This window comes from Saccostrea echinata, unplaced genomic scaffold (assembly GCF_033153115.1).
Source record: "Saccostrea echinata isolate AGI-Se365-2 ecotype Australia unplaced genomic scaffold, CSIRO_AGI_Sech_v1 ptg000064l, whole genome shotgun sequence".
Classification (NCBI taxonomy): domain Eukaryota; kingdom Metazoa; phylum Mollusca; class Bivalvia; order Ostreida; family Ostreidae; genus Saccostrea; species Saccostrea echinata.
Window position 1 is genome coordinate 525069 of NW_026889813.1, and position 13866 is coordinate 538934.

A 13866-nucleotide genomic window follows, 5' to 3' on the forward strand; every position below is an offset into this window, starting at 1 on the left:
CAAATATCAAAAAATGCCATGGTGCAAGTTCATTTGTCTGGTTTCTTTACAGTTAAAAACACTGATGACTACATATAAACTTTCAACAAAGCCTTATTTTAGGGTTTTTTTGACATAACATTCATCTTTAAAACATAATGGGGGAATAGTGGATTGCTTTAGTTGTATAAAGTTTGACTTTGGAACTTAGTGTTGAAATGCAATATCTTTTATCATTCAAATGGCATAAATTGTGCTAAAATCGAAATATAAAGAGCTCATTAATGTTATAGTAAGGGAAATTAGGGTAAAAGGGAATTTGTAAACGAATGTTATTGGAAAGGAACTTTTTGTATTCAGTTTTTGTCTTGATGTTGGCTCCAACACAAGTTACTCCAAGGGTGATGGGTTAGTCAAATTGGTCAAAGGGCAGAAATTATATACTCCATAGGATTTTCAAAGAAATCTGCTTTGACCTTGACCTGTGACCTAGAAACTTAATGGCTAAAGGTCACTGTTCATCCTTATCCCAAAGACACTCTTTCTGTTCAGTAAAAGCCAAATTGGGCAAGAGGAGAAATTATGTTCTGGACAATAATTTTATAGAGACCTAATTTGACTTTGACCTCTGAGTCACCAACATCAAGGTCACTGTTAAATACAAGATAAAATGGTACAAGGGCAGATATGCACATTCAAAACAAGATTTTAAACAAAAATCTATTTTGACAACATTTGTATCCTTACATTTACAAAACTGAGTTGCTGCACTTCAGAAAATGTTTAGCTTTATTCCTTGACTCATGTGTAAGAACATCATCCAATTTTAGTCTTACTTGTTATGACTAAATAATAAACTTTCATGTCACACAATTTACAAATAATTTACAAGTAAGTGTATAAATATAAATCAACCCTTTCCCATATCAAACCAAGCCTAATGTGCAAATTGAAAAAAAAAAAAATTAATCCCCATTGCATGATGCTGCTGCTTTCTTTATATTTTTGCCCTTTTTAATAGTACAGTTGTATAACATTAGATACAAATGTACTTTTGTTAAGAAAAGACCCTGACCTACTCTCCCTATGTGGCCACCAATATGGTCCTTATGGGACTTTCGTACAAGCCCGCTGGAAGGGATGTAGCCTTAAATATTAGTTTAAACTTGAATTTTCTGCACTCAAGATTGTTTTGATGAAAGCTTGTCTGAAATTAGCTAGGTAATTCCAGAGAATGGAAAATGTGAAAAGTTAACAACCGCTCGACAAACAAGTGAGGAGAAAGGGCTCCTATGGGTTAAAAACAACAAAATAAGGAGTTGAACAGACTTGAATACAGTCATTCTCTGGGTCTGTGGGGTGGATAATTACCTGAATGCATCACTTCTAGCTCTGGCATCAAGGTCTCTCTTTATGGATGACATTCGCTTTGGTGTCCTTTTCCTACATAAAAAAAAAAATCATTTGAAACAACATATTTTCATCTTCACATGTTTCACAAGTGTTTATTGCGAGCAAATTAACAACTAAGCATGCTTACAGTGTACAGTGCTAAACTATACAGTCAACAGCATTTTAATATCTGAATACTTTAACTTTTCTATCTATAATTTAAATATGTATCAAAATTGTGCTCAAATAAAGTTAAGCACTATCAAAAACATAACTGGACAGCTAATACATGTAATATATGTTCTTGTTGAGAGAGAGAGAGAGAGAGAGAGAGAGAGAGCTCACTTAGTTCTGTCAACAATTGTTTTGTCCTCCTCAAAGCCTCCCTCCTGCATCAACCTGTTAAGCAAATATTTAAAGTATATATACATGGTTACTGTCTTCATACAGACTGATATATAAAAATAGGTAAGAAAACATACATGTATTTAACAAGATGCTTGTGAAACTCAAATACCCCCACATAATGAAATTGAAATCATTACAAATATGACCAAGCTAGAGCTGTCTTGTTACACTTCCAGGGCATTTTCAAAACTGTGCATCTCATGAGCCTTGACACTCACCTGAGTAACATGAAATTCTCAAGATATGGCCTTTTTGGCCTCACTTGGAACTGAAACTCTGGACCCATGGGATGAAATTTTTACTGTTTGGTGAGGATTCTATAATCATTATCTTAATTATGCAGCTTGTCTCCTAGAAGCTCAAGAAGATGAGGTACACGGTATAATTCAGTGTATACTTCAATATATGACCAACTTAGCCTCACTATGGGGTCGAACCATGGACCCAGGGGCCATAAATTTCACAATTTTGGTAAAAGGCTGAGTATTCAATTTAATCATGCAAACAATCTGCCTGCACAAGGATTTTATAAGATATAATGCATTTTCAACATATGACCAACTTAGCCCTACCCTGAAATCTGAACCCAAATTCAGGGTCATAAATTTCACAATTTTGATAAAATCTCATTGCTTATTAAAAACATGCCAATAGTTTGACTGCTTTATGTCCTGGAGTATAGATTTTTGAACATCACTTTAATTTCAATGATTTTGGCCCTAACCCCTTGGTGTTATTAATTATATGTTATTTTTGCCCAATGACCCTTGTAAATGATTTCACCCCATTTTAAATTCATCCACATACAGTTGCATCAAGAGAGGTATAAAAGCTTCACCTGTTGAATTCTCCCCACTTTTTTCATTCAACCAATGACAGAGGTCTGAGAGGAGAAGCAGAAATAAAATGGGGACAAAAATTTCCCTCTATATCATACACTGTATTATATTTTCTACTAAAATACTTATAGAGTCTTAAATTTAATAACTCAACCACTTACTGTTTCATAGCCATATTGGCCAGCTGTTCCATTAGCCTGAAGGTTTCACTGCTGCGTAGAAGCATAGAGAACACATACTGCAAAACATTTAATAACAATAAATAACCATAATAACAATAAATAACAATAATAACAGTAAATAACAATCATTTCTCCTGATACACCATGTCCAAGAATAGCAGTTCGTATATATCAGAATCTTTTAATACCATCTTAAATTTATTGGTAATTTTCTTAGTCTATGAACAGGACTCATTTTTTTGATAGAGTAATAACCAGTTTATTTTAACTTGAACATAAAGAAATCAATGGAATGTTCATATTTATTTTTACATTAACAAGTCAGCTGTTCTGACTTTAATTTTTAAATTGTATTTTTCTTTTTAGCAAAGATTTACCTCCCCTTCCCTAGTTGACACCTTGATGCTTTCAGGAAAAAGCATGTTGTTACCCTTTTCCAATTTCTGTAAAAAGTAAATTAGATATATATATGTACCTGGGTACAGAATTTAATGAAATGATTTCAGGAAAAGAAAGATAACTCTTATCCATTTAGAGCATGTCATTGACCATTTTAGCTAGTGTTTCTGATCTGTTCCACTCTTCTCAAACCCTTGACCAATCATGCCATCAAAGGTTAGAGTTTGATTTTTAATATCAGAATAAATTTGAACAAAGACAAGGACATTATAATCTCATATAAATATAATTTATATCATAAGTAAATCATAAATAAAGTTAGCACATAGAAATGTTTGGTTTGATTTAGTACTAATATATTTAAAGTAGAAGCCAGACTTGTACATCATTTCAAAATCCTTACCACTGTTTCAGCACACATTTGTGGCAGAGATATAAATAACAAATATTTGCAACTCCCCCATTAATGGGTGCATTTGCTTTGTGCCTGAGCTGGCATTATTCTGGAAACTTCTCATTTTTGTCAAAACTCTGGAGAGACAAAGCCACAGGGCTCAACATTAACTTTTGACCAATTTTCCGTGTCCAGTTCAATTTGCAATCAGACAAGTCAATCCCCAGACACACCTGTCCAATCAGACAAGCTACATTTTGTACCATTATGGAATATTGTGAATATGAAAAAGAAAATTCATTGAAGAATTCATTAAACACTGTAACATTGTCACTTTTACTTTAAAAATCTCTGACAACATGCAGTGTTACAATTTTACGGGCTCAGTATCATTTCATCGGATATCATTAATGGACCAGGGCGATCAATACTGTTACAGACAGTTCTACAGAATAATCAGGGATATTGTCATGATTAAACAAAATCTTTATAAGTCAATATTATTTCTTCTTCCATACATGTGATAATTTTTAGACCCAAACACTGTACAGGAGTCTTCAAAATACTGGAATTTGGGTGAAAATACTGTACATTGTTCATCAATAAACTTTACAAACGCTGTACAAAATATTGACCAAAAATCAATGCAAGAGGTTCCTTTTTTATTAATAAATTTCAAATCAACGAACAAGTGTACCATATTGCATGCAGTAAAACTAGCGAAGTCCTGGGGACTTGTGAATTTAATTCGCTATATCCGTAATTCGTTATATCCATATAACGAATTTGTATACATATATATAGTGAATTCGCAATATACTCATTTTCCTTCAAGTATTACTACCAAATATGTTTAGGAAGCAATTATTATAAAACATACCTTTGATAACTAAGGTTTTATTATGAATTGAAATTTATATACAAATACTTACCGAAAATAAAGTCAGTTCAATGTATCAAATTTTGAGGTCTTTGAAAATTCATTATAAAAAATATAAATTTAATCATTTTTAACATCTATGGGACTGAAAATCAGTTCAATATATACATAAATCTGTTATCATATCAGAGTTCATTATAACCGTAAAATTTTACAAAAAATTGATGAGAATTTTGCTGGGGACCCCGAAAAACTTCGCTATATCTGTGATTTCGCTATATCTGTGTTCGTACTAAACAAGTTTTACTGTACTCATTTCAAAAAAACTTTTGCAGCTTTTAGAATTTCAGCAATTCCCATGATCAATGCTGAATTTGGTAAAAGACTTCCATAGTACAGGGTTTAATGCAAGAGTCTGGTTGTCTCCAGTCACCTGCATTTATTTTTTTCTCAATGATACTACAAGCATTTCTCTGTGTTAGAATGGACAATACTTATGCCTTAGCAGAGCAAAAAAAAAGTCTTGGATTAAATTTCGTGTTGTTGTCACACAGTTGCTCTGATTATTGACATTTTCTCTTTGAAACGTCTTGAATTTCTACTGACAAAATTTTAGCTAATTACAGTTGAAAAACCTGGCCCTTAATAATATTTATGAAAAAATATTTTGCCTAACAAAAAGCTTTGTTATGTTTTAATTAAAATGTAATTATCACGGGAATGTTTCACACCTTTCATCTTGATGTTTTGTTTACATTAACAAAGTGCAGTAAGTCACTAATTAAATGAGATTTCTGGTGTTATGAGAACGAGAATTAAAGAAAAATGGTGGTTTCCGGTAAACAATTCAAACTAAATTTTCATTTCCCATGAATTTTGGTGTACCGCAGTGAGCCTGTGAATAGTGTCAAAAATATGTGACATTTTGTGTACAGCCAGTACATATCACAGGTATGTTCTTCAATCTTGAAAATAAAACCTTATAAATTCCTTTTAATTTGTTTAAATTCGACAAGTTAAAAAAGAAATTCAGACAAGTAACATTTAATTTTTAACAACTTGTCCAATGGACAAGTATTTTTATTAAATGCTGAGCCCTGATCTATATCGCCATCCTGGATACTCCTATAAAGCATGATTAGTGATGACCTTGACCTTAAACTACCCCTGGTAACTAATGTCTGATGAGAAAATTGTTCAAATAACATAACTTATTTACTGTGACATCAATGTATCATATATCAACCTTCAACTGTTCATATATTTATTTCCTGTGATATTACATATATCTATGTGACCTTGACCCAAATTTTTAACTTACTGTAATATCTGTCCACCTTATGATGACCTTGGCCTCTTTACCCATCAGAAAGGAGTAGAAACACAGGTGATTGACACTAAGGTACATCCAGCCCTGACGAGGAATATTATTCTTCCAAAGGCTGCAGGAATATTCTGTTTACAAACACATAAAAAATATCAAATCTAAAAATTTCTGTCTTGTTAACAGACATATGTTAAATACACAGGTACTTGTGGACAGGACCCCCTCCCCCAGATATTCAAGACGGGGCTTGTTGGACTTTTTTAACAAATTATATTTATTACACTTATTTATCATGTGTACCATAGGAAAATAATTGTTCCACACAAAATATACAAAAAATAAATATAATTTGTGAAAAAAAGTCCAACAAGCCATAGGGTTGAATATCAGGGAAAGGGGGGATGGTTCTGTCTATAAACACCTGTGGTAAATATCAAAAACGTGCTTCATTCGGTTTTTTTAAGTATTTAAGAAAATATAGGAGTATATTTATGGTATATTCCAATAGTATAATTAGGTAACATTTGTCTCAGATTCAAGTGAATTGACCTATTATTATTCCAGCTTCTCAAAGTGAAAATTATTTAAGGAAAATTCAAATAAGAAATAAAATGTCTAACGGTTAACAAGCTTTTCTTCCCGCGGCATGTTGAACAACTTCATGAATTTCCTGGTTGACGTTTTATAATTCTGAGCCTCTTCATCCACAACTGAAAATATGTGCACTCTATTAACATTGTTAAAATTAACCTCGACCTTAATGTATCAAAAATATAGGAAGGAGGAAAACAATTCCATGATTGTATACTCAATAATCATTGTAGCTTCAATGGAAGAGTCTGTTTTATACAATGAAAGTTATCTACAGATCTGTAGCTCAAAGGCCTGCTAAAATTGGGATGGACAACCAGAGAGTTTTTGGTCATCCATCCCAATTTTTCCGATCAGCAACCTATAGATCTGTAGCTACAGTGAAACCTGCTTATAGAAAACATACTGACTCAAGAATTTTTATTGCCTAATTTTACTGTACTTGACCTTTAACTATTTCTTTTAACTAACCTTCCCCAGGCTTGTGTTCGTGAGTATACATGCTCTCAATTTTACACTTCACAAATTCAGTGGCATCCTCCTCATTTTCAAATGCACCTAAAACACAAGAAATAGGCAGTGATTTAATATTGAAATCAATTTATAATACAAACACTGCTTTATCTAACAGTTTATTTAAGTATTTTTGGCACTTGTCTTCTTCCACTAGTTCATGCATTTGTTAGATTTGTAACAAGATGAATAGCCTACATTTCAACTAGGACAACTCAAACATCATTATTTAGAATACTTGGAACATTTTGTAATGAGTTGGGAATCCTGACCTAATTATCATTAATCAATCTCTAACAGGTAGGGCACAAACATATTTCACTACAATACATGTAGCAGTATTTCACCCCAATAGCAATATTACAGTCACATTATATTTACTACGAGTGAAATGATTCACCTAGGTATTGACATTCATTGCGGTATTTTTTTTTTTGTCAGTTTGATACATAGTAAAAAATCTTCCATTTTGATTTAGTTTACTTTTTGATTAGGATCATTATTTAATCAGATTTAGCATTCATAAAAATGCTACACAGCAATTATGAAATTTTCAAAAGTTATTCTTAAAGAATAATAGTTTATTATTAATTATTCACGGTGAATTCATTTTAGTCAATTTCTTCTTGTCAATAATAAAGTATGTTTTAAGTAAAACAAGACATAAAGCAACTTAGATTTTGTTTCCTTCAATCAAAATGTATCACATTGAAAATATCTGTACATGACCAACTTGTACGATATGTATCATATGATGAAGGAGGCGTATCATTTTATCCCTAATTCTTACAGGAAATGGTTGACATTTGTCTCACCAAATCAGCTAGGATCAGTATGAATATGTGCAAATCTTTGATCTCACAATTTAAGATTATTCTTACTTTCCATTGGTGCATTTCTTTTCACCAAAGCACATTTTTTTTATGGAAGTTGCAATTTTCCCTGCAGCCCATCAGTTATTTCTTAATTAATGCTAATGATTCAAGTTGTATTTCACATGTGTGTGCAAAACCATGCTTGACTGTGGAATTCTGTTAATGTTTACATTAATAACTTCTGATTATGATATTACTGAATATCAAATTTTATATGCATCATTAGAAAACTATAGTAGGTCTTACTTCTCTTGCCAAAGGTTTTCTTGCCCATGTTTTGAATTATTTATTGAATACTAAGTTTGTTTTTAGTTATGGTAGTCACTGAACCAGGGTTGTCCCTAAGACCTGGGGGCCGGGGAATTTCCCTGCCTATAATTACATAATCTCCTGGTTATTCTGGTATTCCTCCTCAACTCCCAGTTAGGGGAGGAACCCTAGACCCCCTCCTACATTTCTAATGTCCCCTGCTATTTCATTTCTTAGGGACAACCCTGCTGAACTCTCACAACTTACCAAGTGTCTCCATCAGATTCTGTTCTATCCATTCCCAGTCTTTATGTATTTCTACTTTGTTATTTGCTACTGCCACACCTTATTAATAAAAATAATACTTTCTACAGATAACTGAAATCATCAAATTAATGGTACCATGGGAACACAAAGTTTAACATAGACTTTATTTTTACATACAACATGTATTCAGTTGGGGACATTTTTATTAATCATTTTCATATAGTTTAATATACTAAACTTGTGCAACTGGACAAAATATTTTCGAGTGTAAATGTTTGCTCTACTGGTGTTGTTAAAAATATCATTTTTTTCACTTTTTGTAGAAGATCTTGATGGAGACGCCACTACTTGCCGGTGGAGAGCTGCAAATTTTGTCCTATACTTGGCACTTATGGCCATTGAGCAGTGAGGGATCTTTTTCGTGCCAGCACCTACTGCGACACGGGACCTCGGTTTATACGGTCTCATCCGAAGGACGGGTCTCCACATCCCACAGTGGGATTCGAACCCGCGACGTAAGGATCAACTCCTTACTCCGCGACTCTAGAGCAGACACTCTAACCACTGCGCCACGCGGGCGACTACAGGTGTATGAGAGAGGAATCAATAATAACATAGTTCTAGAAATTGACAGATTTGTTACATACATTTGTATAATTACTATATCCCAAATTATGTATCAATTACACTCTTCTCCCTAAAATTAAAAGTTCAGTACTTACTATAGCTAATCTCTGAACCTGGGGTCTGATGTAAAATTCTATATGGTGGAGTCTGAAAAAAGGTTCATAAAGCATTGAAATTATTCTTACATACATGTACTTGAAATATTTTTCCCTTTTCACTTTAAAAGTCAATGGGCAAATTTAAAACGAACTTGATTGACAAAGCACAAGTCTCAAGTGGAGAAAAGGCTTTATAAGTAAATTCAACATGTCTTAAAATAAAATAATTAATACTTTGTCCTTTTAATGCATTTGGCCTTTTGAATATAAATATTGGGATGAAATTTCTTTTCTGGTAGTAGGTACACAAAATTTTACATAAACTATCTTTAAAGTAAGACAATAGAACACACTAACCTTGCTATCCAACACTGTGTCCAGTGTCCCTACTAACAGCCCCGTAAGTCCACCCCCTCCATAACCCTTCCTCCTCTGAAGGATAAAGAAAGGGTTGGCCCTCTCTGTTACCCTGCAATGTAATCAGTGTTTCAGTCTTGTCTTAAATTACTTACTCAACTTTTAAAACTGAATTATTTTTTTTTTATAAATTGCTGTTTAATATACATGTTTACATATTTATCAGATCACTATGCAGTTAATCTCATGTAAAATTTTTGGGGAAAAAAAATTCTTGGTATTGTACAAGCAAGTATTACTATTCTTGCTGTGCCATGAACCATGACATGGGTCTCTGATCAGTGCAAGTCTGATTGACTTTCAGACTTGACCATTTTGTCTTATACCCACAAAACTTTTAAGGTTTAAACCTGCATCACCTGATGACACAATCCATTTATTTTATTCAAACAGCGGTGTGAAATATGCATGCAACATGTACAATGGCCCATTTGTAAAATTTTTAAAAAATTCCAAAAAAAAAGAAGAAAACTGCTTGATAAAAAGAAGTTGCCTGTTCTTATAAAAAGGAAGGAAGTCACCCATCCTCCCACCCCCCTTTCACTAATACATTTTCTTTTCTTTTTTTTCCTAACGACCAAAAGAAATGTAAAGGCAACGTTAATCTAACTATTACATAAAAATAAACAATACTAGAGACATCTTTATAATAAAAATAAAGCTTTGTGTCTATATCACTACTGTCAGATTGCTAAATTGATAACGTGTAAGTGTCCAACTTTAAATCTTATTGTCATTTCCTGTTCCTACAAATTTTACACCATCAGCATCTATTTTTTAGTTACCACAGTGCATTGGCTAATAAAACTTCCTCCGGTTTGACCCACATTCTTCTTGCCGATTTAATTCATGCTAAAGCTGAGACAACTACGTTTTTTCATACGACTTCCACGGTTGCAGAATCGTCAGCTGACTGCCATGTTTGTTTACGTTTACTGTCTAAACTGGTCCTCATTTACAAAAGAGAGGGAAAAAAATGATCCTCATAAATTTTTTATTCCCTTTTTTTCTGGCGGTAAAAATTTTGGGTCATTAATTTACAAAAAATGCATAATATTTTTTATTTATTTCTGAATTTGTTAGATCGTACGTAAAATCAAAATGCTATTTATAAATTACTTTATTTTTAAAGGTTCCTTTTAAAATTTAAAAAAGTGAAATATGTTTCTTCTACTTTTGGCTACAATGATGTGTTGTGTAAATAAATATTGCATAAATACTGAAAATGATTCTTTGAAACCGAGTAGTTTCATGTACAATGTTCAAAAATTCAAACTGAAAGTTAGACTGGCTTGCCTGTCTGATATGCGCGATATACAGACATGTGACCAGTAATGTAAAGAGCCCTCTGCTGGCCGCGCTCATTGGCTGATAAAAACTCTTGCCTACGTAGAAATTTAAATGTGTCGGGGAAACCAAAACAGATCACAGAGTGCAGAGATATCGGCCGTTATATCGTTACCTTAAATTCTCCATGCGTACAAAAGCTGCATTGGAAAAAAATAAACCGTGAGGGATGTTTTGAAACAAATCATGAAAGTATTGACACTAGTTATAATTTGCTTTTGATGCAATCAATCTAATACGGTCACAATACTTTCCACATACAATACAAATATTCCCTTTTTCAGATTTAGTTTAACACAAGTGTTAACATTTCACCAGGGACCTATATACTATATACTTAGTATAGGCCTATAGGTCCCTGATTTCACTCACACATTTCGCTTCGCCTGAAGGTATTTTAATTAGCTTGCGAAGCTCCTATCACATTACATACCATACATTACTTGGATAAACGAAAACTGCAACATTTGTTAATTGAAACTGACACATTTTAAACATTCATCCAGCAGATAGCCGTGACTTATCAGTTTATTGTGATTATTTCCCATGCTAGGGCGTAGAGCAGCGGCGATAGATGGCGCATCAATCAAGCCAGGAATTCCTGGCTTAGATGGCGGTAGTCACCTGTCTCTTTCGAACGATAGAGACAGGCAATACCAGTCTAACTGAAAGTAGACGTTAAAAAATTATTGCGTAAGACGCTGTGAGGTAATATTTTGAATTTACATGTTTTTATTTCTACAATTCATAATTTAGTGTTCAGATCGTAATTAAAACATCATTAGATGTATAGAAATACGTGAAATTATCATGTGTTTACAATAAGTTTGATTTTCTATCGACGTTTCACAAGAGAAGGAAAGGTAACCAATTATTCTGTTATTTGCATGAAAGCTATCCATATAGCCTAATATGTTGACAGTGCGACCGTTTTAAAACAATTGTGTTCCCAAGCAAATTGTCCGGATTAATGAAGTATATGGGTTAGTGAGACATACTCTGTACTTGGTTTACACATGTCTGCTATCCCCTACTACCCAAACTCCGTCACCATAAGCGGAAAACACGCCTGGTTACTCTCTGAATTATTTTTTGATTTGTTTCTTGTTTGCTACGCTTAGCAATGAACTTAAACATTGTTTTCAGAACTATTTTAAAAAAATCAGTTATCGGGCTTATACAAAATGCTATAAATAGAACTAGTATCACATCCGTGTACGTTACGTCCAGTGACCCCTAACTTCGTCACCAGGGCCCTCTACAATATGTCAGCGTATTAATTAGAAATTTTTTTCCAGTTTAGCTTTTCTTCCCTTCATCTTAAAATTGTAAACATCGAAAATTAGTTTTGAAGATTTAAAATAGTATTAAATTGTATTTTAGGAAAAGTATCGACAACAGAAAAAATAACGTTAATTTAACGTATTTTATATGTAATAACGTCACGCTACGGTTGTCAAATCAAGATTACTCACCTGCCTTTCCAATCAAATTCTTGGATCATTGTTCAAGAAAAACTTTAAATTTATCTATCTTCATGATTATATACTGTTCTTTTGATTGAACATGTTTTGTTCAATTTGGTTTCAGTAATGGGATTAAACTCTTCACGTCTGCCAACAACTTTGTCTCACCCTCAAGCCAAGTTAGTTCAGCAGGCCATCTCACAAAACTGTGTGGTCATTTTCTCCAAGACAACATGTCCTTTTTGTGTGCAGACGAAGGAGATCTTCAAAAACCTCGGGATACCATATGAAGCAATGGAGCTCAACAAACATCCTGATGGTCAAAATATACAGAGCTACCTCGCAGATATCACAAAGGCCAGAACAGTAAGTGAGAAGCCCATTATTTGATAATGTATATACACTTGCTTGAAATTGCTTTTATAAATATTCAATATAAATATTTTATCTTCAACTCTGTCAGTTGTGTAATCTTCGTAAATGCTTTAATTATAATGCTAAGATGGTTTATGTAAAGTTTGTTTGAACAGTTCCACATTTTGAAGAGTACCTAATAGTTCAGAGAACTAAGAGGTGATAATGAACTTAAAAATGTAAAAATATATTGATACTTATTGTTTGAAGACTTATTAATGTTCATTTGAACTTGCAGTGTTTTTGTTTTTTGCTGTCAATTTTTGTATTATATTGGGTATGAATAAGTTGATTTATTATCTCAATGCAATGAATCAACATGACCATGATCACAGAGAAACATTTGTGTGCCAAAAATTTTCTGTCAGCACCCTGATTTTTCACATGTAACAACATTGCAGCTATGAAAAAACTTTAAATTAAATGGCTATTTACATGGGTAAATTGTACAAGTATAAATTTTCTGAAATATCTGAAGTTATGAACAAATGATAAGTTTCAGAAATGTATGAACAGACAAAATGCATGTGGAAATATGAAGGTGTAAAAAATGTTTCTAAATTCCACCTCTTTCTATCTTTCATTGTAAGGTACCTAGAGTTTTTATCAATGGAACCTGTATTGGTGGAGCAACTGAAACAAAGTCTCTGCATCAATCAGGACAACTTCTGGAATTAGTGAGCAAGTGCCATAACCCCCAATTGGAACAAGTTCGGAGATGATTTATACAGACTACCCACTAGTTGTTGAATATTTATATATTATAATTGTTGTATTTTGTATTAAAAAAAAGTTCTTAGTTCTTGCAAGAAGAAAATGAAAATATGAAATAAAAACATCTTTATAGTTTAATCTGCTGTATAAAGTATTTAAATTGTTTTGACAGAAATTTGATACAACTATAAACAGCTCATCAGGCTTCTGTATGGCTATTTAGAGGGTATGATGGCTTTTCATACAGGGCTATTTAGTATGATGGGTATTTACAGGATATGATGGGTATTTACAGGATATAATGGGTATTTACATGATATTATTAATCACTTTTTACAGGATATGATGGCATTTTATTATTGTCTATCTACAGGGTTTGATGGTTATTTTAAAGGTATGATGGCTACTTACAAGGTATGATGGCTATAACTATTTTGTATTTACATGGTATGATATTTCTTTGATGTTTTATTATTGTCTATCTACAG

The 13866-nt window shown here is 32.9% G+C and overlaps 3 protein-coding genes across 4 annotated transcripts in view; 1 reads left to right on the plus strand and 2 right to left on the minus strand.

The window, feature by feature from the left end:
• The window catches only part of LOC133175864 (TBC1 domain family member 9-like), a 66982-nt gene extending 56611 nt beyond the window's left edge, over positions 1–10371 (minus strand). For both annotated transcript variants that reach the window (XM_061311005.1, XM_061311004.1), the window contains exons 1-11: positions 10223–10371; positions 9378–9489; positions 9018–9069; positions 8296–8373; positions 6863–6949; positions 6421–6510; positions 5795–5928; positions 3178–3243; positions 2780–2856; positions 1717–1770; positions 1351–1422 (exon numbers count right to left, since the gene is read on the minus strand). In XM_061311005.1, coding sequence (XP_061166989.1) covers positions 1351–1422; positions 1717–1770; positions 2780–2856; positions 3178–3243; positions 5795–5928; positions 6421–6510; positions 6863–6949; positions 8296–8373; positions 9018–9069; positions 9378–9489; positions 10223–10266 — 866 coding nt within the window. In that variant the 5' untranslated portion in view covers positions 10267–10371. The remainder of the gene's footprint in view (positions 1–1350; positions 1423–1716; positions 1771–2779; positions 2857–3177; positions 3244–5794; positions 5929–6420; positions 6511–6862; positions 6950–8295; positions 8374–9017; positions 9070–9377; positions 9490–10222) is intronic.
• LOC133175867 (uncharacterized) overlaps positions 1–13866 on the minus strand; it is a 169173-nt gene that overhangs the window by 47935 nt on the left and 107372 nt on the right. The gene's annotated exons all lie outside the window — the stretch shown is intronic.
• Positions 11402–13516, plus strand: LOC133175797 (glutaredoxin-2, mitochondrial-like). Its single transcript, XM_061310913.1, has 3 exons — positions 11402–11492; positions 12375–12616; positions 13255–13516. The coding sequence occupies exons 2-3, from the start codon at positions 12377–12379 to the stop codon at positions 13384–13386; spliced, it is 372 nt and encodes a 123-aa protein (XP_061166897.1). The 5' UTR covers positions 11402–11492; positions 12375–12376; the 3' UTR covers positions 13387–13516.

Excerpts from the sequence above, each read along its gene's own strand:
- LOC133175797 (XM_061310913.1), top strand. The coding sequence starts at position 12,377 with ATGGGATTAAACTCTTCACGTCTGCCAACAACTTTGTCTCACCCTCAA. Across the intron at positions 12,617-13,254 it reads ATATCACAAAGGCCAGAACA|GTACCTAGAGTTTTTATCAA; the intron begins GTAAGTGAGAAG and ends TTTCATTGTAAG.